This window comes from Leuciscus leuciscus, assembly GCF_965113295.1.
Source record: "Leuciscus leuciscus genome assembly, chromosome: 16".
Taxonomy (NCBI): Eukaryota; Metazoa; Chordata; class Actinopteri; order Cypriniformes; family Leuciscidae; genus Leuciscus; species Leuciscus leuciscus.
The window spans coordinates 696,504-724,380 of NC_138740.1; the positions used below are offsets into that span (position 1 = coordinate 696,504).

A 27,877-nucleotide genomic window follows, 5' to 3' on the forward strand; every position below is an offset into this window, starting at 1 on the left:
AGCGTTTCACTTGGAAATGCGGCACAATAGGGAAGAGAAGACCATTGCTAGCCCTTGTGAAAATTAACCATGGTTTTACTACGATTAAAACAAAAACAACATGGTTATTGTAGTTATTCCATGGTAACCACAAATTAACCATGGTTTTGCTTCAAAAAGCAGTTTAACCATGTTTTTCTTATTTTGTGGTTATAGAAATGGCAGTCCATATGCCAAAAATCATGGTTTTACTGCAATAAAACCATGGTTCATTTTCGTAAGGGAGTGGCCGCTAGTATGGAAAACTTAAGAAATGTGGTGGTGTGTATCATCAATGTGTCCATGTGTACCAAGTTTTGTGATGTTTGGACGCTGCACTCACAACATACAGGCCAAAAAGCTTTATATGCAGAAAATATATATATATTGGCTCATATCAACCAATTAAACCACAACTCTTCTGATAACTTCTCTACGCATGCTACACAAACATGGTTTCCAGCACATGCAAAATGGAAGATTAATTATATGCAGTTGAAATAAGACAAATTGTGTTACCTCTAGATTCAGGCATATACTCAGGTCCGATCGTAGCCTGAAATTTAAGCAAAAGCGGCCAATTATTGCAATTTGGACATAGGTCCAGCACAGCCCTATATGGCTTCATATATACTGGAGGAGGGTCAGGATCAGAGCGGAGTGTTTGTATAGAGACCATGTGTGTATGGGATCCCACAGGAGCCAAAAGCCCAAGCTCCCACCGGCTTAGTGAGAGAACCACAGGATCAAATCTGCTGGACACATTTGGACTCGGCGTAGAGAGTGAAGGTGTGAGGAGAGATGTGTGTCTCCTGGGCTTCAGCTGAACAGAACAAGCCCTAATAGGGATCTGCGTTATTATTCAACCCCAGGAACCAGACAATCGGGGTCACCAGGATAAGCATATATTGGTTTATCAGTAAGGTTCTGTTCTACAACTGGTATTTTATAAACTGGGAACTTATAAACATGCACATTTTCCCCCAAAAATTCTCGAGTGGCCAAAGTTTTGCCGAAAGGAGATCTAGAGTTATTAGGCATCCTACCTCACGTTCATGAGTACGGCCTCAGATTTAAACCTTATACAAGTGAATATAGACAGAAGAGCGTTCATAACACTTGAGGATTTCTCCTGTTTGTATTCGATTACTCACTAAGTCACATCTGAGCAGCTCTAAGTATATGTCGACATTCTTCATGAGTACGAGCGATCAACGACCAGATTCACCACTGAGGCCGTGTGCATCCACTCCAAATGACAGATATATTACGCTCCTTTCATGTGCACTCGCATGATCTTTCAGGACTGGATATTTTCCCTCCCTGATCCCGCAGTTGTTTGTTTTAATTTCACGTAGCCCTCTTCCCCCGCCGGGCTTACTTTGTACATGCGAGGAATAAAGCATCATCTGCCGGAGCTCTGGGAAAGAGCAGTGCCTACAGATGCTTTGAGTTTACTGAGATTTCCCAGCGAGGAGTAGAGAGGAGAGAGCTGCCCGTATTTCCTGAGGATTAGTCCTCAGATGATGCCCTTCGAGGAGGTCTGCGGATCCGCTGGGAAACTGACCCGGCACTGGCTGCCAATGACCCCGGGATAAGAGCTCGCCGGAGAGCCAGAGCACTGCTGGACACCACCACGCATGAGAACTCACTCGGATAACACCAGGTATAAGGAAATAAACAAACCTTCATCACTTCCTTTGTCTGTATTATGAATGTAAGATGCTCTGAATACAACACTGGACAAAGGGCTCCCTCTGCTGGCAGCAGACGCACATTACACAAGCCGTGCAGTCAGTCATCAATGCTCATATATACAGCAGTCAACATCTGTGACCCTGTCACAAAACCAGTCACATGGGTCAGTTTTTTAAAATTGAGATTCATTCTTCATCTGAAAGCTTAATAAATAAGCTTTCCATTGATGTATGGTTTGTAAGGATAGGACAATATTTGGCAACTATTTGTAAATCTTGAAAAAAATCGAAACATTGAGAAAATCTCCTTTAAAGTTGTGATGCGTTCACTCACAAAAATAAATGTTTTATATATTTACGGTAGGAAATTTACAAAATATCTTAATGGAACATGATCTTTAGTTAATATCCTAGTGAGTTTTGGCATAAAAGAAAAATCTATAATTTTGACCCATACAGTGTATTGTTGGCTATTGCCTCAGATAAACCCGTGGGACATGTGACTGGTGACGTGATGCAGGGTCACATATGAAGTGGATCAAAAGAGTTCATCATAGTTGTCCTCAGACAAGAACGGATATTGTTCAAAATACATGTATAATACAGGTAATACAGGTGTATAAACATTTGATCCACTTCAAATGTTCACTAGTGTAATTCAATTATTCCGTTTTTATATATTAATTCAGTTCATATATAGTTAATTTTTTCAATTATTTCATATACACTTTATGCATATTAACATTCGTGATACACACGATACAACAAGAGGCTAAATGATGTCTATGCAACAAACCCTCTGTTAAAAATGAAGAATAAATCAAAGACTTCCAAACACCTGGAATGCAACACCCGTACGGTTATGATAAAGTACCAAAACATATTTCATCACCACCACCCTAATTAATTATCCCTCTGTAGAATTTTTAATCAACAGAAATTTCTACTTCAATTGGTGTCTAGTTTGGCCATTTCCTGCACGTAGATGCCGATGCTCTCGCTGTCGAACAGCACGAAGAACACGGTCTTGATGGAGGAGGACATGGTGGTGACGAAGTAGCTGGAGATGGCCTTCAGGATGAGCTGAGCCGCCGTCTGCTTCGGGAACCCGTTCCTACACAGAAACACACCAATGATGGAACGCCATTCAGGAAACCACATGCAGCATTTAGCAATCAGTAATGAGTGTTATCTCACATGGAACAAATCAGTCTCTTAGAGAACTGAAAATGATTATCTTTTCTCTGAACAAATATCTCTCTATAAAACACTTTGACATATCTATTATTATAAGAGATACAAGATATATTTATATGCACAGTAAAACACCACGGTTTTACCACACAATGAAATTCTTATTTTGCAAGTCTCCTTTACACACAAGTATACTATATAAATACAAACAGTGAAAAAAGTGTAAATGTGCAACAATCAGGTTATTTCAGGTTTGCACAGTGGACTCACTTTCTTACACAATTACAGTCTTAAAGACACAATAAGACCTTTTATATTGTGACATACATCCGAGAAAAGGTGATTATAACACACAGGGGTTTTGTTCAGTCGTGGATCAGGGATGGAGGCAGATCTGAACGTGAGCTGGGATTGGACTGAAGGAAAGGGGCGGAGCTTAAGTACACTGTGTGATTGGAGGAGACCAGCATACATCATCAGTGTCATCAGAAGATCCAGTTATGACATTCTGATTAAACATTACCAGATCAAATTAAGAAAAACACGCATGGATTGGATTTCAGGCTGACTTTAACCCGTTTAATCCCAAATGTTTCCCAGACATGAAAATATCCAAATGAGGTGTCATTAGTTGCCCCCTGAAATAATCAATAATTATTTGTTGAAAATTTTTATGGAAAAGTGTGCTTAAAATTCTTACATAGCCTATATCCCCCCAGTTATTTAACACATTATTAAACTCTTTCGTGTCATTTTAGGGTTACTATTAAACATAAAAACCTTTATACAACACTTATAGGAATACTGAGATAAAGGACAAACAATTTTATTTTCCCACCGGTCACTATTGTTGCCATCAACATCTTCACTCATTCTATGACCACACTCAACAAAACTGAATAATTGTGAATTCATATAATACTAGACTCCTTAAAGATAATGTGTACCAAAAATCTTTGTCATGTCTTTATGTTAACATACTTTACTAATCTTTTGTGTTGCGTCATCTACTGAATTAAACTGCTCTGGTCATGTGACCATGTGAAACAACACACATTTAATTGAGACCCTTTATTCTCTCTATATTTGCCGGAAATGCACTAAAAACAGCAGTCAATACAATTTTTAGAGCTTAATAAATGAACTCTATTGTGACCAGTGACATTAAATGTGTTAATTGAAGATTGGTGCAGATGTCTGTGTGTGTTCAGGACTGAAGCTGTACCTGCCGCTGCCAATAGAAGGGAAGGCCACAGACTTCAGCTTCTTCTCATCAGCAAGAGCCAGGCAGTTCTTCACAGTCTTATCCAGCATCTCCTCACACTTATCCGAGCCCCAGCCGGGACTGTTACAGTGGATGACAAACTTTGCAGGAAGACCGAATCCCGAGGTCACGGCCGCTGAGGAGAGATCATCAGATCATACACTGCAATCTATACACAGTTACATCGTTTGAGTGCTCTGAATAAAAGAGGGAATTCCTCCAAACGTAGCTCTTCATAGCTATAACAACTCAGATTTACTCAACCAGAAATTCATCAAACGTATCCTTTCCTTCCAGATGATTTCAGATGGTGGAAACTGAGCATGAATGTGTTTATAACTTCAGAAAGTTCATGGTTCAGTGTGAGTTATGGTTCATCTACAGCATCTGTGGCATATATGCATGACCTTGTAATTTATCCATTAACCTATTTATTTGTTTTGTTTTGGGAATATCTTCTACATGTGAGCCTGTTTGTCAGATTGTTTTCTCTGAATGTGTTGTTCAGTGTCAACTGCAGTACCTCCTGCCACCTCCAGAGGGCCGTTCTTCTTGCGCAGCTCCAGAACCGCCTCTCCAAACTCCTTTCCCCCGATCTTCTCCAGAGCATTCCCTGCAGGAGACACGACACTGTGAGTCTCTGACCGGCACTTGTCTAAAGCGACGGTGTGAGTCTCCGATCGGCACTCGTTTAAAGAGACGGCGTGAGTCTCTGACCGGCACTCGTTTAAAGAGACGGTGTGAGTCTCTGACCGGCACTCGTTTAAAGAGACGGTGTGAGTCTCCGACCGGCACTCGTTTAAAGAGACGCCGTGAGTCTCCGACCGGCACTCGTTTAAAGCGACGGCGTGAGTCTCCGACCGGCACTCGTTTAAAGAGACGGCGTGAGTCTCTGACCGGCACTCGTTTAAAGAGACGGTGTGAGTCTCCGACCGGCACTCGTTTAAAGCGACGGTGTGAGTCTCCGACCGGCACTCGTTTAAAGAGACGGCGTGAGTCTCCGACCGGCACTCGTTTAAAGAGACGGTGTGAGTCTCCGACCGGCACTCGTTTAAAGAGACGTGTGAGTCTCTGACCGGCACTCGTTTAAAGAGACGGCGTGAGTCTCCGACCGGCACTCGTTTAAAGAGACGGCGTGAGTCTCTGACCGGCACTCGTTTAAAGAGACGTGTGAGTCTCTGACCGGCACTCGTTTAAAGAGACGGCGTGAGTCTCTGACCGGCACTCGTTTAAAGAGACGGTGTGAGTCTCCGACCGGCACTCGTTTAAAGAGACGTGTGAGTCTCTGACCGGCACTCGTTTAAAGAGACGGCGTGAGTCTCTGACCGGCACTCGTTTAAAGAGACGTGTGAGTCTCTGACCGGCACTCGTTTAAAGAGACGTGTGAGTCTCCGACCGGCACTCGTTTAAAGAGACGGCGTGAGTCTCCGACCGGCACTCGTTTAAAGAGACGGCGTGAGTCTCCGACCGGCACTCGTTTAAAGCGACGGTGTGAGTCTCCGACCGGCACTCGTTTAAAGCGACGGTGTGAGTCTCCGACCGGCACTCGTTTAAAGCGACGGTGTGAGTCTCCGACCGGCACTCGTTTAAAGAGACGGTGTGAGTCTCCGACCGGCACTCGTTTAAAGAGACGTGTGAGTCTCTGACCGGCACTCGTTTAAAGAGACATGTGAGTCTCCGATCGGCACTCGTTTAAAGAGACGGCGTGAGTCTCCGACCGGCACTCGTTTAAAGAGACGTGTGAGTCTCTGACCGGCACTCGTTTAAAGAGACGGTGTGAGTCTCCGACCGGCACTCGTTTAAAGAGACGTGTGAGTCTCTGACCGGCACTCGTTTAAAGAGACGGTGTGAGTCTCCGACCGGCACTCGTTTAAAGAGACGTGTGAGTCTCTGACCGGCACTCGTTTAAAGAGACGGTGTGAGTCTCCGACCGGCACTCGTTTAAAGAGACGGCGTGAGTCTCCGACCGGCACTCGTTTAAAGAGACGGCGTGAGTCTCCGACCGGCACTCGTTTAAAGAGACGTGTGAGTCTCTGACCGGCACTCGTTTAAAGAGACGGCGTGAGTCTCCGACCGGCACTCGTTTAAAGAGACGGCGTGAGTCTCCGACCGGCACTCGTTTAAAGCGACGGTGTGAGTCTCCGACCGGCACTCGTTTAAAGCGACGGTGTGAGTCTCCGACTGGCACTCGTTTAAAGAGACGGCGTGAGTCTCCGACCGGCACTCGTTTAAAGCGACGGTGTGAGTCTCCGACCGGCACTCGTTTAAAGAGACGGCGTGAGTCTCCGACCGGCACTCGTTTAAAGCGACGGCGTGAGTCTCCGACCGGCACTCGTTTAAAGCGACGGTGTGAGTCTCCGACCGGCACTCGTTTAAAGCGACGGTGTGAGTCTCCGACTGGCACTCGTTTAAAGAGACGGCGTGAGTCTCCGACCGGCACTCGTTTAAAGCGACGGTGTGAGTCTCCGACCGGCACTCGTTTAAAGAGACGGCGTGAGTCTCCGACCGGCACTCGTTTAAAGCGACGGTGTGAGTCTCCGACCGGCACTCGTTTAAAGAGACGGCGTGAGTCTCCGACCGGCACTCGTTTAAAGCGACGGCGTGAGTCTCCGACCGGCACTCGTTTAAAGCGACGGTGTGAGTCTCCGACTGGCACTCGTTTAAAGAGACGGCGTGAGTCTCCGACCGGCACTCGTTTAAAGCGACGGTGTGAGTCTCCGACCGGCACTCGTTTAAAGAGACGGCGTGAGTCTCCGACCGGCACTCGTTTAAAGCGACGGTGTGAGTCTCCGACCGGCACTCGTTTAAAGCGACGGTGTGAGTCTCCGACTGGCACTCGTTTAAAGAGACGGCGTGAGTCTCCGACCGGCACTCGTTTAAAGCGACGGTGTGAGTCTCCGACCGGCACTCGTTTAAAGAGACGGCGTGAGTCTCCGACCGGCACTCGTTTAAAGCGACGGTGTGAGTCTCCGACCGGCACTCGTTTAAAGAGACGGCGTGAGTCTCCGACCGACTCATCAGAAAAACATTGTATGGGTTTGGAAGGAGATGCGTGTGAGTAAATGATGACAGAACGGTGAACATGCTTCTTCTTCTGATCCCTTACCCAGCAAACGCTCTCTCAACGTTATGAACAAACATTCTTCCAGTAACGTTAATAGAACATTCGTTCAGAGCTATCTGGTGTCTAATAATGTTCTCAAAACATCAGCACAAATATATTAATTTTTTCTTGAACATTTTGTTGGACTAAATTAAAAACTGGATGTTTTGAATGTTCAGGAAAAAAATCTTAAATAACATTTTCAATAAAACATGACTATTAAATATTATAAAGTTGGGTTACAAATGAAACTGAATGTTTGTTTGGGCACAAGAATCAGTGAAGACATGGGAAAACAAGTATATGAAAAAAGATAATTCAAAGTTTAGACACAAAAAGCAAGTTGACAGAACTCACAATATTAACATGAAATAATTGCCACAGCAATCCAAATAGAAAGTAAAGCATTACCCAAATGTACTCAACCACAGCCATGACACTCCAGCACTAGATCCATTAACTCAGGCCAGATCCAAGCATGAACACAGTGTGCCGTTAGACACCTTCTGCATTCATCGTCACTGAGCAAATATTGCTCTAAGAAAGTGCTTTTGTTATTAGTATTTGTGTGCGGTCAGTGTCAGAGCTGTGGTTTTGACTGTGGATCTGCTACGGGAGACAACGGCTCCTTTACCTACTTCACCACCCATGTAGAAGGTGGAGTTGGTCGGGTGAACAACGGCTTCACTTTCGATGGTGGCAATGTCAGCTTGCACAACTTGCAGCTAAAAGAACAGGCAAACAAATATAGTGAGAGACAAATGCTGTGGACAATGTGATGAAACCATGACGAGGAGACAAAAACTGCTCGGAATATAGAAGAGAAAAGTAAAGAGAGGAGACACTGCCATCTATTGAGAAGCTGGATGGAGGCGAGCACCACACACACACACACACACACACACACACACACACACACACACACAGGACTGATGGAAAGGCTGACCGAATCCTGACACATCTGACACGTGGCTCGATCTACAGTCATGAGCCTCCATGGCAGCTTGACTAACAGCTCACCTAAGTCATCTTTAAGGTCAGAGGGTCAGCATTGGTCGGGTTGAAGGCAGCCAGGTTAGTGATCTGACAGTGAATGAGACTGAGCTGTAGAGAGATCATGCAGCAGGGTTGAAGAGTAAAGCAGAAGTTAACAACAGCCGGCCGTACTCTACACACTGAGCTCAGGAAAACTAAACCTCAGAGCAGATCGCAGGAGAGAGGCATGGAAGAAAACACTGGAAGGATGAGGACACTGTTTTCTCCAGAGCCGCTTTTAGCTGATTCGACTGTTTCATAATTGATGAATTTTGCAACATTGACACTGAATTGATCAGAATAATATCTCTATTATCTTCAGTAGAGCTGCTGTACAGCTGAACTGAACTTGTTTCAAACTTGATGAACTTTACATTTTTATTGACCTGAACTGAATTATGACTAGTTTTTTAGAACTGCTTTATGGAAGAATTTGTCTTGTATTTGATGAAGTTTGCATAATTGATTCTATTATTTTCCTGTTTATCACTGTAAAGCTGCTTTGAAATAATCTGCACTGTATAAGGCACTGTAGAAATAAAGCTGACTGGACTAGAATGTGTTTTGCTGAACCATAAGAGGGAAAACTAAGAGGGGTTTTCCTGTTAATTCGGAGGTTTACAAATCTGCCTAAATTAAAGTTACCAAAACACGTCTAAATACTTTCATTTGTGTGATTTCTTTCTTAGAAACATTCAAAAACATACAATTTGTGGAGTTAAACTAGTGTATATATGTTAATATAATTGTCACTCCCGAACCTCAACATGCTTGTCTGTGATTGGCTACAATTCTCTGTAATGCTGCTGTAAATAGAAACCTTTGACACTCTTCACTAATGCACACAGGAGCACATCACAAAGTGCCACGTGGATCTTCAGACAGGGGAATCTTGAGCAGATCGCCTCAGAAAGATGAGATACCAAGAAAACCTCAACTAGTTCTTCTCATCTCATCATCTCATCTGTTTAAAACAACAGCCGTTGACCAATTAGCTGTACAGTTTATAAATCACAAGACATGACAAATACACAATACAAAACCAAGGTTGGTTAAATGCCAGAAAAAGGAAGCATGATTTTAGCTTACATTCAAAATCAATAGTTGTTGGTGTAAAAACATCCACACTTTTAGATCCTCTAGAAAGGCCAACAGAGATTTGACTGCATTTCCCTGATTCTTTTTCATTAGTAAATAAATCTGGTTATCATCATCATAACAATGAAAGGATATCTCATGCTTCTTCTAAAGTACACTACCTAACGGAAGCATACACAAGGAAAACAGTACAGGAGCCAATATAGATCCCTGGGGAACGCCACAGTCAAAATGGGCTGAATCAGCGCAGATGAGAACTCACAAACAGCGAAATTTAGAAACCAGTTTAAAGCACTTCCATCGATGCCTGAAAACTGCTGAAGGCACTTTTGGAAGGAGTCCTGTTGTCAGATCAGCTTGAGTGAGTCTGACCTCTTGATTCCACACGCAGTCCGAGCGAGGCGACCAGGATCTGGAGCAGATTCACAGCTGTCTGGCTTCCAACGATCCCGCGTCCTGGAGCCAGCAGCTCACCTGGGCACACTACGCCCACAATACACTCCCTGTGTTAGCAATGCTACGTCCCCTTTCCAGTGTTCTGTTGGTTACCAGCCATCTCTTTTCACTGCACAGGAACCTGATGCCTGTTCCCACTGCCCTGGCCTCGCCTGTGTCTATTAAAGCTTTGACAAAATTGCGACGGAACATTCAGATCTACGTTGGCGCTGCCGCTGACCAAAGAAAGCAGTTGAATCATCTATATCATTGTTTCTGTGTTACAAATATTCTTATCATCACAGTACTGCGATAAAAGTTTATAGTTCAGATACAATCACGGATGTCTACAGAAGCGATTCAAATAGAGAAAATCCCCTTTTGAAAGTAATTTGGTTCTTTAAATAACGATTATATCAATTACATCGTTACACCAGTAGGTGGCGACACGTAACTTTTAAAAATGTGTTTGTCATTGAATCATTCATGCAAATGAAAAATTTTCTTTTAAAAAATAATTTAGATTAAACATTTTAAATAGACTGCAGCAATTAGCATTTTGTCAGAACCTTTATTACATTATATCATTTTGCTTAGTTGTCTGTTCAGAATCCTGGGAGAATTGTAATCTCTTTTTGAAAAACTTGTGATTATCAATTTATCCAGAATTGGTATCTATTTCAGTTGGTATCAGTATCTATTTATTGATGCATTTTAATTTCAAATACAGTTTCTGAATGATATTTAAACATAAAAATACCTATTGTGTTAAGTACTGTCGTATTTTGGTGGAACCTTATTTTTCACCGTTAGTGATGTGAGGCAAAAGAAGTTAGAATGAAGGATAAACTGAAATTCATGCATTTTGACACAACTTTTGCTCACATATGTGAAGGCTTCTATTGGATCACTGAAGGTAGATTACTTTATGGAGAGTTTATGACCCACTAGCTGCGTTCTGCCTTAAGAACAAATGGTGCAACCGAATAGAGTTAGTTACAAACTAGCTAGTAGTGACTACACCCCTAGTGTGGACTTTACGTTAAGAAAGATATTATAATTGGCTGGTGCGGTCCTACCCGATGCACAAGCTGCCACCCAGGTTCTGTGGACTCTTCCTTAATCAAGGACTTCCACTGGCACCCCCTACCTCGCTGGAATCCTTCCCGACTGTGGCCTCACCATTCCCTCTTTTCTTTCTTTTTCTAGATTTCTCTTTTGCCTGCCTGACATTCTCCTGTCACAATACAAATAGCAATGGGAGAAGATTTTGTAAATCTACACTTTCTCGACAGGCCTGGGGTAGCTGGTGAAGGAAGAGATCACTAGAACCGGGAGAGAGAGATCACTCCGGAACAATGGGTTGAATCCATGGGGAGAGCCAGCTGAAACCGTTCCTGATGATGATTCAACCCTCGCCACTGTCTGCTCCTCTGAGGAAGGGCAGAAGGAACACGGTCTTTCCAATTCAGGCTTCAGTGTAATTACCAAGGTTCGAAACAGTATGACACTGAAACTTCAAAATTCTGTGTTTACTGCTAGATGGCGTTATCTGGAGAACACATGAATGAAAGTCTATGGTTTTAACTGATCTTGGGCCAGTTTCATACTGTAGGTGTAACGTGAATGCTGTGTTTAGTTGTTTTTGGTTGCTTCTCCTGAATATCTCCTGCATGTTCTCATTAAAGGTTATTCTGTGTAGTCATCGTCTTCGTGAGCTTTGATACCACGTTACGTGACAGTAGGTTATTTTTTCATTAAATTTGTTTAGTTAATGCTAAAGCGTGTAATTATTTGTAGATTACATTTAATAAATGAAATATTCATGAACATTTTTAAATTGGTTTGTTTGAGTTTGGACTAGCATGTGCCACCAGCGCGGTGTTTAGAGCGCTCTGAAACAGTGAATCCTTTTACAAAGCAATTGGTGAAACTGATTCAGAGCTTCATTTCTCCTATCACTAGTAGACATAGACAGGCGCTACATAATATTAGTTAATATTATTATTATTGGGTCAGAAAGCAGAGAGGGGCTCTTCACATTGTGAGGGTCATTTGAGAGGGTGTGGTTACAGGGTTGTATGACAATTGTAATTTTGTACAATTACAGTCAGTTAACAGAATTGGACAGTAATGTGTGCACTATTTATTGAAAGTGCCATTTGTCACCCCCTACTTTCCTGTCTCCATGCACTACACTGTCCTATAACAATAAAGGCCAGTACCAGGGTCTGATAACAGCAACATCTACTCATTAACATTTAAAATCACTTCATTGTGATAATGTGAAAAGAGACTGAAAATTGCGAGTATATGACTTCTTTATATATATATATGATGGCAGTATATGATAGATACATAACAGCTGTAACTGAAATATAATAGGATCCCGTTACAGTATGAGGATTATGTTTCTATGATAACGTCTAAGAGCAGCTCTGGAGTAAACATGCGTGTGCAATAGGCAGGAATCAGCATCTCATATAGTGTGTGTAAAATGCTTTCTGCATTCATGCGAACCAGTCTGTAGCCTGTAGGGGTGTGAATCGATTCAAGATTCAGAACTGATTTAATTAATTATTGTTTTGATTCTGTTTTTTTTTTATGTATATGAATTCATTTGAAATTTTAATTTTAATGCGTACTTCAAAACAAATGACTCATTTCAATTCATATATCAAGATCGATGTACGCGTGGAAACAAGTGAATCATTGCACCCCTAATAATAGCTAGAGATGTTTCAGCTAGATGGGTTTGGGTTTTAGCAGCTAGTCTCAGCAGAACAACAGGAGGAGGAAAGCAAATAATGTAGAGGAAACGAGCATCTGAACAGTTCCTATAGCAGTCAGTCACTGTCCTGTGGAGTTCAGCTCTAACCCCAGTTAAACACTCCTGAACCAGCTAATCAAGGCTAACTAGGCAAACTAGAAGCTGGAGCTGAACTCTGAGTTTGGACAGCACTGTACTACAGTAAGAGAAGAGTTTAATAAAGGCTGTTGTACCTTCTGTCCGAGGAATAAACTTTTGGAAGAGAGGACAGTGAATCCATCAGCCGGTCCGCCGTCCGCATCAGCCGCCCGTCTCTGTCACAACAACAGCAAACTGTTCCTAGATTTACAACATCAGACTGAACTGCCTTACAGGATTAGCTCACTGCAGAATTAACATTTCCTGATAATTTACCATCTGCCATTTTCTAAACCAAATCAAAATGTACAGTACAGGTCAAAAGTTTGGACACATTACTATTTTTAATGTTTTTGAAAGAAATTTCTTCTGCTCATCAAGCCTGCATTTATTTGATCAAAAATACAGGTAAAAAAAACAGTAATATTGTGATATATATTATTACAATTTAAAATAATTGGTTTTCAATTTTTTATACTTTCAATTATCATTTATTTCTGTGATGCAAAGCTGAATTTTCAGGATCATTACTCCAGTCTATCACATGACCCTTTAGAAATCATTCTAATATGATGATTCATTATCAAAGTTGGAAACAGTTCTGCTGCTTAATATTTTTTCATAACCTGTGATACTTTTTTAGGATACTTTGATGAATAAAAAGAAAGAAAAAAAAAGAAAAAGAAAAAAAGAAGCAAATGTTTTAAAAATATAAATCTTCTGTAACAGCAATATACACTACTGGTCAGTCATTTGGGGTCAGTCTTTTTTTTTTTTTTTTTTTTTTAAATAAATCAATACTTTTATTCAGCAAGGATGTGTTAAATTGATAAAAAGTGATAGTAAAGAAGATTTATATTATTAGAATTATTATTTTTTTTTTTGAATAAATGCAGTTCTTTTGAACCTTTTATTCATCAAATATATTAGGCGGCAGAACTGTGTCCAACACTCATAATAAATCAGAATGGGCTTGTTCGACTTCATGCAGCTCTGCGCAGAACGATCGGCGGCTGACTTGAAGCAGTGCATGCCGGTTAGAAATGTTGTCCGACTTGATACAGCGCCGACGCCACGTGACTGTGACGTATGGCATCAAAGTACCGCGAGAGCGTTTCGAGAGTAGCCGGAGAACTCAGCCAGCGCAGCTTCTCAAGAGCGGCTGCACTGGGCTGCAGGAGGGCTGATGACGACACAGCTGTTCCACGATTGGCCGGATTCACCGCATGACAACGATCACGTGTGTTTCGTGTTTATTCGAACACCTTTAGTTCCTCTAATGCTCTCAAATCAGTTTATTATAACAGTGAACACTCTTTTCATGTCGTTGTCATGTTATATTGTGTCATGTTTATCAAATTAAAACTGCTTAAAAAACGTAGACTCCACTTCATTGATAGTTGCTTATGTTGAACTTTATTCTTGTTCAAACAGACGCTGTATGAAGCAGTACATAAAGTATTGAATGAACATGTCTCATGAAATGAAACATCTGTGTATTATTTGGCAAATATTGCATTTATTTCACTGCAGCTGTGGTAAAGTATGCAAACACCACGTGAGCGGTCACTACGGGAACCAGAAAGTGTCCGACTTCACGTCTCCGTTTGCAGCTCCTCCCCGCCTGCACGCGGCTACTCTCGCCGATCGGTTACATCCAGCCGCAGCCGATGTCGAACACACCTATTATTAGAATGATTTCTAAAGGATCATGTGATAGACTGGATGTCACATGTGACACTGAAGACTGGAGTAATGATCTTGAAAATTCAGCTTTGCATCACAGGAACAAATTTTTTCTTCTGTATTTTTTATCAAATAAACACAGCCTTGATGAGCATTAGAGACTTCTTTCAAAAATATAAAAAAATCATAATGTTTCCAAACTTTTGACCTGTACTGTATGTACTTTTTAACCACAAATGCTCGTCTTGGAAAGGTCATGCATGACTTAGGTGGAAGTACTGACCCAGTGTTTACAAACCGAACGTGCAAAGACTAAGGAGCTGTTTACATGACACCTTTTTCAACTAAAAACGTAAAACTTTGTTTTGGTATCGTTTTTGACACTGGTGTCACCTGTACGCGAGAAACTCAAAGGTCAGGTCAAACGCCATTTAAAAAAAAGCTAGTTAGTTGGAGAAAATGAGATGGAGTTTTCTCTACTCTTTCTTTTTGAAACGGGACACTCGTGACCTGTCGACATGATTAGATAATGTGTGGCGCATCACAGCTACTTTTTTTTTTTAAATGTCCGCTGTTTTGTCTAGATAAGACTCTTATTCCTCGGCTGGATCGTGTCGAGACTTTGAAGCTGCACTGAAACTCACATCTGAACCTTCAACCCGTTGGACCCCATTGAAGTCACTATATGGAGAAACATCCTGGAGTGTTTTCCTCAAAAACCTTCATTTCTTTTCAACTGAAGAAAGAAAAACATGTACATCTTGGATGACGTGGGGGGCAGGAAATTATCAGGACATTTTTATTCTGGCGTGAACTACTCCTTTAAAGCAGCCAATAATAAGATAACTGGAGAGTTGTCTGACGTCTTTGATACTGAATGGCTTCGCTAATGCTGACTGTAAGGATATTAAACACAGCTTTTGCACCAGGTACACGAGTTAATGATGAAAGTGCGCATCGGGTTATAATGCTCATCATTTGATCATCATCGGCTGGCATGATCACTAAAAGTGCACACAAACATTCCTTTTACACACGTTCAGTTTCCAGCCAAACTGGATCTGTATCGAGCCTAGTTTACAGATAAAGGAGGCACGTCTGCATGGACATGAAGGACAGTGCTGATTTCGCCCGCTTAAACTAGTTAGTGGGTGGTTAGTGAATAAAAGGATTGGCCAGTGTTCAGTGAGTACCTTTACTCGTGTGGACTTTTTGGTGGCCGGTTTCTTGACAACTGCTTTTTTGGCGGTCTTGGTCTTGTTCTCAGTTGGCGGAGGAGTGATGACGGCCTCCAGCTTTCCTTTGGAGCCCCTCTTCTTGGAGAGCAGCTCTGGGTGGATGTTGGGTAAGACTCCGCCGGCAGCGACGGTCACACCCTTCAGCAGCTGCACAGACACATCCAAAAACACATCCCAGGGATCAACACTGAGGACTTTATTCCACTGGCCCGTCGGGAAAGTGGTCAAAATGGTACTTACCTTGCCAGTGACAATATTAAATGAGTTATTGTTTTCTCAGTTCACATTATATTACAGCATATGTTTTACCATGGAGTGTGAAACAGGCTTGTGTTTTTGCATGTTTGTCGTTGTCTGATCTGACCATTCAAGTGCCACTGGTGACCAAAAGAAGCCGTCTAGAATAGATGTGATATACCTGATGAAGCTCCTCGTCGTTGGCGATGGCCAGTAAGATGTGTCTGGGCGTCACACGCCCCTTCTTGTTGTCTCTGGCTGCATTTCCCGCCAGCTCCAGGATTTCAGCTGAAAGAACGACGCAGAAAGAGCTTCACTGTGGGAAATACTCTGGCATTGTATTTCCCATAATGCACTTTGATCCTCAAGACCCAGAACGTTCTGTACAAGCCCGTGTTTGAAATAATAATTGTTCGCGTGAAGCCAGCGGGAAGTAGGGCAGCTACTTTGTGTTCATTTATATTTCCTGTCGCTGTTCAGGCTCTTTTACTGTATATGGCAGTGTAAACAGAACAATACCCCTTTTATTCGGTCCCGTAGACCAGTCCATTACATTACGATCGCGATCAGTATCAATAATATCACAAATGTGATGTGCAGTGAAATGTCCCGGTGTGTGTCTGCGGTTTAAACGAGTGTTCTCACCGATACACCTGCTGTGCTTCGTGGAGTTTTGGCGTGTTTTATACACTCAATATTGTTTCTTATTCTGATGTGGTGAACCTAAAACATCTTCCCGCACCCCTGCGTAAAGCAATAATTTTCTATATCACAAAAACATTCTAGAAACACTAAAAACTTCATCTCCTCTGTCAAATATGGTCTAAAAACATTTCCTTTGAAGGGGACCTATTATGCCCCTTTCTACAAGATGTAATATGTCTCCGTGTCCCCAGAATGTGCGTGTTAAGTTTTAGCTTAAAATACCTCACAGATCTGTTATTATACCATTTTGTAAATGCCAATTTTTGAGTGGAAGGAAAAACATGCTGTTTATGTACATGTATCTTTAAATGCAAATGAGCTGCTGCTCCCCCCCCTTTCCAGAAGAGGGCGGAGCCTGTACAGCTCGTGCCTCGGATACTCTGCAGAAAACTAAAACATCTGTTTGGTTTTGATTATAATCTCACACACGTGACATTGCAGTTCTTCATCATCATGAAAGTTTATTATCTGCATGCGTTTTCAATCCATATCAGTCTTAACTTCTGATATATGGTTTGCTGAGTGCACACACCCGAATCATGCGCACATAAAGCTGTCTGTCAGCTACACAATGAGATCAAAAAGGCATGGAAGAACCCATAGTCAGCGTTCATTCATCAACATCAGCACACAAACTACGCTTATGTAGAGGGGATACGCGAACACGGGTATGTGTCATTGCCCCAACTGACGAGATGTGTGCTAACTATCTTGCGGCTGGAGAGACACCGACACCGACACTAAGTGCTCCGGCCCTGCCTTTTAAGCCAAAAAAAAGCGTAAGTCACGCTTAAATGGCAGGGCATACGCGGTGGCAGGTCTGGCTGGTGATGCCTTGCACACAATGGCGGTGTTGCAAGCATACCAGGCTGATCTGCTGTCAGATTTGGACCACATAACACTGCGGTTCGAATCTGCGCTTGCATCAGCCCTAAGGCTGGACCTTCTGATGAGTTATTCCTTCAATTTAGGAACCCATCTGTGGGTGTGGCATCGAGTATGGTAGTAAGTGCGCTCTTTCGAGCTCTTATGGGTACAGGCCTCCATTTGTGAATGTCATATAGGCCATCGCTCTATGGGCAGCAGGTTGAGCTCTGTAGGTCTCCTCCCGTTACGAGAATTTTTAGTAAGGTTGAACAGTACTGAGGTGCCCTTGAGCAAGGCACCTAACCCCTAATTGCTCCCCGGGCGCCACACAAAGGCTGCCCGCTGCTCTGGGTGTGTGTATCCACGTTTGCAGTGTGTGTGTGTGTTAACTACTCACTACTCTGCTCCTAATGTGTGTGCATTAACTTGGATGGGTTAAATGCAGAGGTCAAATTCCAAGTATGGGTTACCATACTTGGCCGTCACGTGTCACTGTCACTGTCACTGTCATCAGTAGACCACGGTTCCCTGTTAGAAAGTATCACAGGAGTTGTTAGGTAGGGTTTTTATAGGATGGTGAAATTAGGGCCCTAAAGTTCCCATATATAGGTAGACTATGCATACCCTTCCCAGAGGCCTTGTCTTATGTTAGTCGGCAGGCTTATGTAGTGGGTAGTGCCAATCTTTAGTAGTGAACAGGTTGGTTTTATTATATGGAACATTCTCTAGTGAGGCCACCTTTCATCTGAGCATCAAACAGACATTTTGAGTGAGATGGCTCTAGCGGGAGTTATTCTACTGAGACCACCGCTCTGTCTAGCTCCAGATATAACTACAGAGTCAAGCATTGGGCCCTCGTTGAGCCACCTTGATAGCCACCTTATACTAGAGCAGTAGTTCTCCTCTCACTTTGAGAGTCGTTTTGAGATTATAGCTCTGAATTTCAGTCATATAATATTCATGTGTCAGCCTTCACTGGGCCGCCTCGATATCTGGCTTAGGCTTAGTAACTAGGAAAATGGTGGCGGTCTGCTAAGCGTTCTTGCCTTGAGCCTCTCAGTAACTGAGTGTAGGTTCCTTAAGAGCTAGAGCCCATCAGAAGATTTTATTCCTGTAAATATAGTTTTTCCTAGTACTGGCTTCCTCTTACTAAACGTGTCGTCTAGCCAAGTCCCGCCTTTTGCGCTAGGTATAAAATTGCTAGTAGTGCTACAGGGTAGATAGCATAGGTAGCAGGCTATCTTTAAAAAGCCTCCCATGCAGATATCTCATGGACGTTGTCAGGCCTTTCTCTCTAGAAAGTAAGAAGCAGTGTGCTCAGGCCTCCGCCCTTTAGAGCTGAGTATTGTAGCTAGTTTATCCAGCTAGGCCTTAAAATTTAAATAGGATTTTTTCCGCTGAGCCCCTTGAATAAAAGCATTAAAGTCATAAGGTTGAATGTTGTTGGCCACTTACTGTGGCCTCCATTTACTTAGGTTTAGTAGAGAATGTAAAATCTGTCTTGTAAAAAACACAAGATAACAGGCCTCAACCCTGATACACTCCTCAGGGTCATGTTAGTACTCTCCTTGTTAGGGTCATTATTTAGAGTACTTTGCTACCCATAGCTCGTATGATATCACCCTTCACCACCCAGGCTCAGGTAGAGACAGATTAGTTACTCCCTCTCATTTGGGATGGTTGAGTATGCTCCCTTAGAGCCGACGCACTGCCTGGTCTGACGCCCGTGACATTCGAAGCTGTAGGCCTTACAGTAGGCCTCCCGATAGTCTGGTAGCGTAAGATTGTCCTCCCCTTGCTTTAAAGGGTCGATAGCACTTTTGCTGAGTACACTGCCTGTTGGCAATGTAAACCTTAGAGCTGGAGGCGCTCCCCTTATTAGGGCCCCTTTAGAGTGCCCAGCCTCCACAGGCTCTGAAGCACTGTGTAGATCCGGGATCGAGTAGAGTTACTCCCCTTGTTTGCAGAAGGTTAGAAGCGTTATGCCGAGTTCTACTCTCCAGGATGCCCGTCTCTATGATCCGGTCTGTGAGTGATTACTGCCACTGTCTGCAGTCCTCCCTATCGGATTCCTCCACAAGTGAGGCGAAATATGTTAGAGACTCGGTTTAGGAAACAGACGGGTTGTTGGCAAGACTAGGTCCGTAAATTAGACCAGTTCAACCTCCCTGGTGGCATGTGGGGTTGACTTCATGTCCCCCTCAGAGAGTGACTGGACGGGACTCCTTTAGACCCCCTGGCCATATTCCCTTAAAGGAACCCCTTACATTGAAGCTATTGGTTCCAAGCCTTTGAGCGGCCTTGGTAGGCCTTCATTGTATTGGAGGCCTCTTTGAGGCTTATATCTTGGGCAGTGGGCGTAGGGAATATCACTGATAGTATGTGACCCACATGAGTGTTTTAGCATTTCAGTGAAACTGCCATTTTTTACGTTTTTGTCACAGCCATAATTTGGCATGCACTCCCCTCAGCATGGTGGCGTTGGTATATCGTTCCCCAAAGCGTCATATCGACGCAGTGCGACTTCACTTTTGAAAGGGAACGTCTCAGGTTACGACTGTAACAATTGTTCCCTGAAAACAGGGAACGAGACACTGCGTCTTTCGCCATGCCGTGGGATGCCTGCTGAACAGTCCCTTCAGACGATAAGTTGACATGTTCTCCAGGCTCCCCTTATAAATATTGTTTATATATATAAACAAAGGTAACAGTCGTAACCTGAGACGTTTTCTCCAGAGCAGCTATGTATATAAATGAACTAAATTAGCAACTTTTTTTACAAGAAAAATGAACCATCACTGAACTTGCTTAAGCTGGACTGTGACGCTATTTTCTTCTAGAAACAAACTTTGTTGCATTATTTTCCTGTTATCTCTGTAAAGCTGCTTTGAAACAATCTGTATTGTAAAAAAGCGCTATATAAATAAAGGTGACTTGACTTGACTATATTAGATCAGTGTATTAAAGTGACACCAGCGTAATATACAGAACCTACTGCTATATATGCTGTTAATATGAATCAAACAACAAAAGAAAAACAGACAATCATTCACTGTTCTTGACTGAATAACTTTAGTAGCTTTAATAAGAATACATTTCTTACTTGAATGCTGCTGTTAAACGCTCTGGCGAGGAGATGAACATGCGGACTGTGTTCAGCTCACTGAGGGCGGGGTTTATGAGAATCGGGCGGAGTCCTTCAGCTGTTGTGGATGGGGTCTATGCTAATAGGGCGGGGTCTGTCAGCTGTTGTGGGTGGGGCCTAAACATATGTGACGTCCCAAAAGCTACAATCTGCAAACGGCTTATACTGAGACACTGCTTATGATTTATGGGGATTTAAAAAGAGGAGTGGATGGACTTTTATCATCATAGGGTGATTGTGGACACACACTGCCAACACACATTTATGTTCAAACACCATGTAGAAGTGAGTTTTGCATAAAAAGGTCCCATTTAAGTTGTGAAAACATTATTTCTGAATATTTCTTAAACATTCAGTTTTTTAAAACGTTTTTTTTCTTGTTTATACAAACGTTAAGGGAACATTCCATTGTATCATTCTTCAAACATTATGGGAATGTTACTACTATTGAATGCTCTCTGAAAATTGTGAAACATTTAAAAAAGGTTTACTGAACGATGTATAAATAATGTTTTTGTGCTAAAGTTTTGCGAAAAATGATTAAAGACCAGATAGCTTGGAACGAACATTCTATTAATGTTACTGGAAGAACGTTTATTCATAACTTTGAGAGAACCTTCCCAGAACGTTCCCTGTTCGCTGGGATAGTGGAGCATACAGTATGTTCTCTGTAGTTTCTGATGATGGAAATCACAAATAAAATGTATTACCCCTACAGAGAACACTGTCCACTGTGTCTCACTTTAGGACTTCTAATGAAGTGCATTGACAGGAGTAAGGACATAAAACACTGATGAGAATAAGAGACTCGTCCTACCGGTCAGGTATTCCAGTACCGCAGCCATGTAAACCGGTGCTCCGACACCAATCCTGTATTTGGGAAGCCCTTTCTTGATGTAGCGCAGCATCCGGCCGACGGGGAAGATCACTCCAGCCCTGGCGGAGCGCGACGACCTGCTGATCTTCTTCTTCCCAGCCCGGCTGGACATGATGCTGCGCACACACACACACACACACACACACACACACACACACACACACACACACACACACACACACACACACACACACACACACACACACACACACAGCAGTCGAGGCGGCTTTACTTCTATATACAGTACAGATCGTTTCAAAACAAACAGGAAAATAACAGAATTAATGATGCAAACTATCAGACAAATTGAAATTCTGCTGTAAAAAAGACAATAGTGTATTTTATTGATTTTGCATTATAACCACCATAGTGTGCTGGAACTGAATATTAATTCAAGAATAAAACAAGCCTCCAAAGATCTTTTTGTGCAAATAAAAAAAGTAATGTGCTAATCTAATTATAATTAGTTAAAGGGATAGTTCACCCAAAAATGAAAATTCTGTCATCATTTATAAAGGAAGATATTTTGAAGAATTATGGGTAACCGAACAGTTGAACACACCCATTGACTTCCATATAGCCTATGAAAAAGAAAAAAAAAAAATACTATGAAAGTCAATGGTGACTCAAATCTGATTGGTTACCCATATTCTTCAAAATATCTTCCTCTGTGTTCAGCAGAAGAAAGAAACTCATTTGGGACAACTTGAGAGTGAGTAAATAACAACATAGTTTACATTTTTGGGTAAACTGTCCCTTTAAAATTCAAACAATTATAGATTAGAAACTGTCGCATATATATTTTATTCTGTATTGAAAAGCTGTATACATCTGGGAGTTTTTGCATAACAACAACTAAAACGAGTTTGATACAATACAGCATTAACATTAAGATCTTTAAGCATCGGGTTTCGTTTAAAAGCAGAACTGACGACACTGTAAATCAATGCGCTGTTTTGAGTTTATGTGATCAGACTAGAAATAGAATCACTGTGACTGTGTTTACATCATAACGCGCGTCTCATTCGGTGATACATAAAGCTAGAGTGATGTTTTGGTTTGTTCCAATGATTATATGACAGCTGGAACTTCCTGAGTCGCGGCCGCGGAACTGCGTCCGTCAGTGAGCGAGCAGCGCGCGACAGTCTCCTGAAAGTGTGTTAAAGCAGCACATGCACTGATGACACTTGATGTCTTACAGTAGAGAGTGTGTCCGAGTTCAGTCCACTACTGTCTGCTACAGCGAGACCAGCTCAAACAGCGTGCGACACACACAATCCACAACGCGATCCACACACACCCGATCAGCAGAGAGCGCGCAGGAGACGAGCACGCGCATGACCGATGCCCAGCGGCGCGCGCCCACAAGTCACATGACATCTGCTATAAAAGTGTTGGGAAAAACAGTTGATAAATATGCATTACATTTCCATTTGATTATGCGTTACAGTTACATTTGATGTGATAGCAATCTTTGATGATTCATAAACCAGTCTTTTGGTTTTGATCTAGAGAAAATCTCTGCATTGTTCAAAACCTTTAGGTCCAGATAAACTATTTTTCTGTCTTTTAAACAGCCAATTTTCAAGGTTTCATCCAATCTGACCTTTGAACATCTGCGCCCTGGAATCAGATTACATGATCCGGATTACATGTAACAGTTACTTCTTTATTATGCTAAATAGGCCCAGGTCTGACACTTTAAGCTTGTGTATGTAGGCTACTGTAATAAATAGTGATTTAATTTTTTTTTAGTTTACTACAAGAATAATTGCTTATATACAGTAGCTATACATTCAGACAGGAAGTCTGCAAACTAATGACTTAACTGAACCATAGTAAGCTTTATATTCATCAATCTTTGATGATTCATAAACCAGTCTTTTTTGATCTAGAGAAAATCTATGCTTTGTTCAAAACCTTTAGGTCCAGATAAAAACCAAGATAATCCAATTTCAAACTATTTTTCTTTCTTTTAAACAGACCTTTGAACAACAACAACAATCTGACCTTTGAACATCTGCACCCTGGAATCAGATTACATGATCCGGATTACATGTAACAGTTACTTCTTTATTATGCATAGGCCCAGGTCTGACACTTTAAGCTTGTGTATGTACTTTAATAAATTGTGATTTTTTGTTTTTTGTTTGTTTACTACAAGAATAATTGCTTATATACAGTAGCTATACATTCAGACATCAAGTCTGCAAATTTATTACTTATCTGAACCATATTAAGCTTTATATTCATCAAATTTGCTCGCAAACTAAAGGAGTTCAAGTTCTGTAACAGAGAGTAACAGATTACAGACATCGAGAAATAACCTGCAAGAAATAACCTGTTATTTAAAAATATTATCAAGCCAATTCATCATAAATAAAGACCCGGACTTTAAAGGCACAATATGTAAGATTTTGGATTAAAATATCCAAAAACCACTAGAACATTGTTATATATTTTGTTGACTTGTGTATTTACTTGCCCAGATGTTTCCAAGAATGTTTAAATCCAGTCATACCTGCGTTACCCTCGATTTCCAGTTTTATTTAGTAGAAACCATGGAAACACCAAACACGCTATAAATATTATATGTTTTATTAGACAAGGAAACAACTGTTTGGATTATTAATTATTTATAGACAGAAAATGAATAATTGTTATATATCTCAACACTGTTAGTCTTATTGTTCAAATAACTTGTTTTCTTGATTTTCTGTGAGTACCATGTTTTTACCGTGCCTCAGTCAGAAAAACACTATTTTGTCAAGTGACTAACATGGTATAAGCTTTATTCAGATGCAGCTTTATTTTGACCATCATATAATGTTTTATAATTATTGGCATGCCATTTAGCAACACAAGCCATCCAGCATTTATTAAAATGATATTCTAATATCGCTCTATCTCACTGTGTGCAACAAGTGTCTCATAGCAGCCGCCGAGCGAACACACAGAGTAATGTTATAAAACCATTTTTAACAGATAAATGTAAATGATAAAACAGCGCTGTGTTACTCCACATACACTTAACAATACGTAACGTACGCTTAATATACAACATAATACTCATACTCTTGACCGGAAGCAGCAAACAAGCAACTTTATTTATATAGCACATTTTCAAACAACAGACGTTGCCCCAAAGTGCTTTACAAAAATGAAAACTTTAAAATCATATAACAAAGCAAACATAACTTATTCGAAAGCTAAAGAAAATAAATACATTTTTAAATAAGACTTAAAAGTGGCATGGGAGAAAAGTGGAATGGGAGACTATTCCAGACTAATTGGGACCTACCTCAGAAAAAGCACGATCTCCTTTTGATTTTAAATGACAACGAGGGACCTTTAAAAGCCGTTGGTCAGAGGACCAGGAGAGTAGGGAATAATAAGATCACTGATGTACTGGGGGGCAAGGCCTGATAGGGCCTTGTAGACAAACAAGAGAACTTTAAAATCAATCCTGAATTTAACAGGAAGCCAATGTTAGGATTGCAGTACAGGAGTAATATGGTCTCTCTTTCTCACCCCCATTAAAAGCCTTGCTGCTGCATTTTGCACTAACTGTAAGCGGACTAGCATTGTCACGAGATGCACACAAAAAAGGTAAGATCCATGTGCAGTTTAATGGGGTAATCCATAATCATAAACAAGCCAGGCAACGGGTCAAAATCCATACAAAGACAGTCCAAAAACAAGAATAGAACTCAGAAGTGCAAACTGACATCAAACAAGAACTCCATGACAATAACTGAAACAGACAGAGTATAAATAGACAGATACAAACAATGTGAGTGGGAACAGCTGTGTGCAATGATCAGTGATGAGTTCAGACAAAGGATTATGGGAAATGCAGTTCATGATGTGGTGGTGACGGTATGGGGAAGAGACCTCTAGTGGACACCCAGGGTACACACACCAGACACTGTGACAAGCATAGTCTGGGGGAGACCAATATATAGAGAATTACAATAATCAACCTTTGATGAGATAAAAGAGTGAACCACAATTTCCAAATCCTTACTGGATAGAAAATGCTTTACTTTAGCAATTGATCTCAGGTTAAAAAAGCTTCCTTTAAGAACGGCTAAAATCTGTTTCTTAAAATTTAGTGATGAGTCCATAATTACCCCTAAACTCTTTACATGATCTTCAATCTGTATGGACAAGGGACCTAAATGATCAGGAAAGGTAGGTGAGATGGGAGAACCTACAATCAAAACCTCAGTTTTGCTCTCATTTAATTGGAGAAAGTTGCTAGAAAGCCGAAGTTTAATGTCACTGTAACATTCCTGTACTCTGTCTAGCGAGCAGGTTTTATCTAAGCTCACAAGAAGATAAAACTGTTTGTCGGCATAACAGTGGTATGCAATACCATACTTCCGAAAAATAGAGCTTAGAGGAAGCAGAGAGAACAACAACGGTCCCAAAATGGACCCCTGAGGAACACCACAAACTAAAAGGGCCAATGTGGAAGAGAAGTCTCCCAGATTCACAGCAACTGTCCTGTCTTTTAAATATGAGGCAAACCACTGAAGGGCTGTACCCTGGACACCAATCCAACACTCCAGACGGTTGAGAAGAATCTCATGGTCAATCGTGTCGAAGGCAGCGCTTAGACCTAATAAAACTAGAACAACATGTGATCCTGAGTCCAACGATAATAATATATCATTAGTGACCTTGAGCAATGCAGATTCTGTGCTATGACAGGGCCTAAAGCCCGACTGGAATGTGTCTAAAATATCAAAAGTAATCAAATGAGAATATAGCTGTGAATAGACCACTTGCTGAAAGGCAGTTTAGAAATAGGTCTATAGTTGTTATATACTGATCCAAATTAGTTTTGTTTTTAACAAGGGATGAAGAATTGCATGTTTGAAACTATTTGGTACTACTCCATTCATCAAGGAGCTGTTGATTATAGCTGTTAGGCTAGAACTCACAGTATGAAAAACATCTTTAAAAAGATGAGTAGGGAGTATATCCAGTCTGCAGCTACCTCCTTTCATTTTCAAGACAATATCTGCCACCTGTGCTGATGAAACTGGTTCAAAGTCAGTGAAAAAGTTAGACGGCACAGCATTAATTGATGAACGGGAATGTAAAGGTACAATTTCACTTCTGATCTCCTCAATTTTTTTAGTAAAAAATTATTAAAACTCTTCACAAGTCTCTTGTGTGGCATCTCTCATAGCATTCCTTGAGGGGTTTAAAATATAATCAATTATGTCAAACATTACTTTTGGCCGATTTGCATTATCTGAGATTACCTTAGAGAAAAATTTAATTTTTTCCTCCTTTACTACCTTCTGATAGTTAGCCAGGGACTCTTTTAACATCTCAGACGAAATCTGAAGTTTATCTCTCTTCTACTTCCGTTCAGCTTTTCTGCACTCTTGTCTAAGAGAGCGGGTAACATTGCTTAGCCAAGGTTGAGATGTTCCCTTATGTTTCTTTAATTTAAGAGGGGCAACACAATCTAAGGCAAGAGTACATGATTTAGTAAAAGCCTCAACCAGCAATTCAGTGTCCTCTCTACTTAAGACTTTGTCTGTAACGTGATAAATAAAATTCAGAAAAAAGGTTTGCAGTTGAAGAATTAATGGACCTAGCATAATGTAAAGGCTGAGAAGAAGTTGGATGGTTATAAGAACAAACAGCATCGAGTACCACTAAATAATGGTCGGAAATGCCTACGTCTGAAACCACCAAATTAGATACAGAGATACCAAATGATAACACAAGATCTAGTGTATGACCTTTCTTATGAGTAGAACCAGTAACATGTGTGAAATTAAAAGACTCAATAATAGAAAGAAATTCATTAACCAATGGCTTTGATGGGCAGCATAAATGAACATTAAAATCCCCCAGGACCAAAAGTTTATAGTTTATCACAGCGAGACACCAATGTAGAGAGAAAATCAGAAAAATCCTGGATGAAATCCTTATTCAGTTTAGGGGGTCTATATACCAAAAGCACAGAAAAAATAATCAAGAGTATCAATCTTTAGTAACTGTACCTCAAAGCTCGAATAGGTTTCTGTGGATAGTAATCTGCATTTAAAAGTGTCTCGGAAAACATTGGCAACACCACCTCCTCGTCCTGCGGTCCGACGGGAATTCAAAGCAGAATTCAAGCAGAAGCGGCGGGGGTGTTATGTTGGGATGAAATCTATTTTATTGTAAACAGAAGATACACAGATTCACACAAACAACTAGAAATATTATCCTGTAAAATGGGGCACCAGTATAAATGTCAGTTCTGAAGAAGAAACCAAAGTGTTCCATGTTTGACTCTGGATGAAGGATTGGATCATTCTGGAAAGTTACACAAACACATGTGTGTGATGATCACTATGGG

The 27,877-nt window shown here is 41.3% G+C and overlaps 1 protein-coding gene across 2 annotated transcripts; it reads right to left on the reverse strand.

Moving 5' to 3' along the window:
• Window positions 1-1,709: 1,709 nt before the first annotated feature.
• Window positions 1,710-22,862, reverse strand: macroh2a1 (macroH2A.1 histone). 2 transcript variants are annotated; one of them, XM_082141403.1, is made up of 10 exons: window positions 22,707-22,831; window positions 21,710-21,741; window positions 21,448-21,625; window positions 16,095-16,201; window positions 15,632-15,823; window positions 12,848-12,928; window positions 7,911-8,001; window positions 4,697-4,786; window positions 4,135-4,309; window positions 1,710-2,829 (listed from the first exon to the last, which is right to left on the reverse strand). In XM_082141403.1, the coding sequence occupies exons 3-10, from the start codon at window positions 21,617-21,619 to the stop codon at window positions 2,664-2,666; spliced, it is 1,074 nt and encodes a 357-aa protein (XP_081997529.1). In that variant the 5' UTR covers window positions 21,620-21,625; window positions 21,710-21,741; window positions 22,707-22,831; the 3' UTR covers window positions 1,710-2,663. The 2 variants fall into 2 exon arrangements, with proteins under 2 accessions (XP_081997529.1, XP_081997528.1); XM_082141402.1 differs by lacking the exon at window positions 21,710-21,741 and having other exon boundaries at window positions 21,448-21,623; window positions 22,707-22,862.
• Window positions 22,863-27,877: the final 5,015 nt, after the last annotated feature.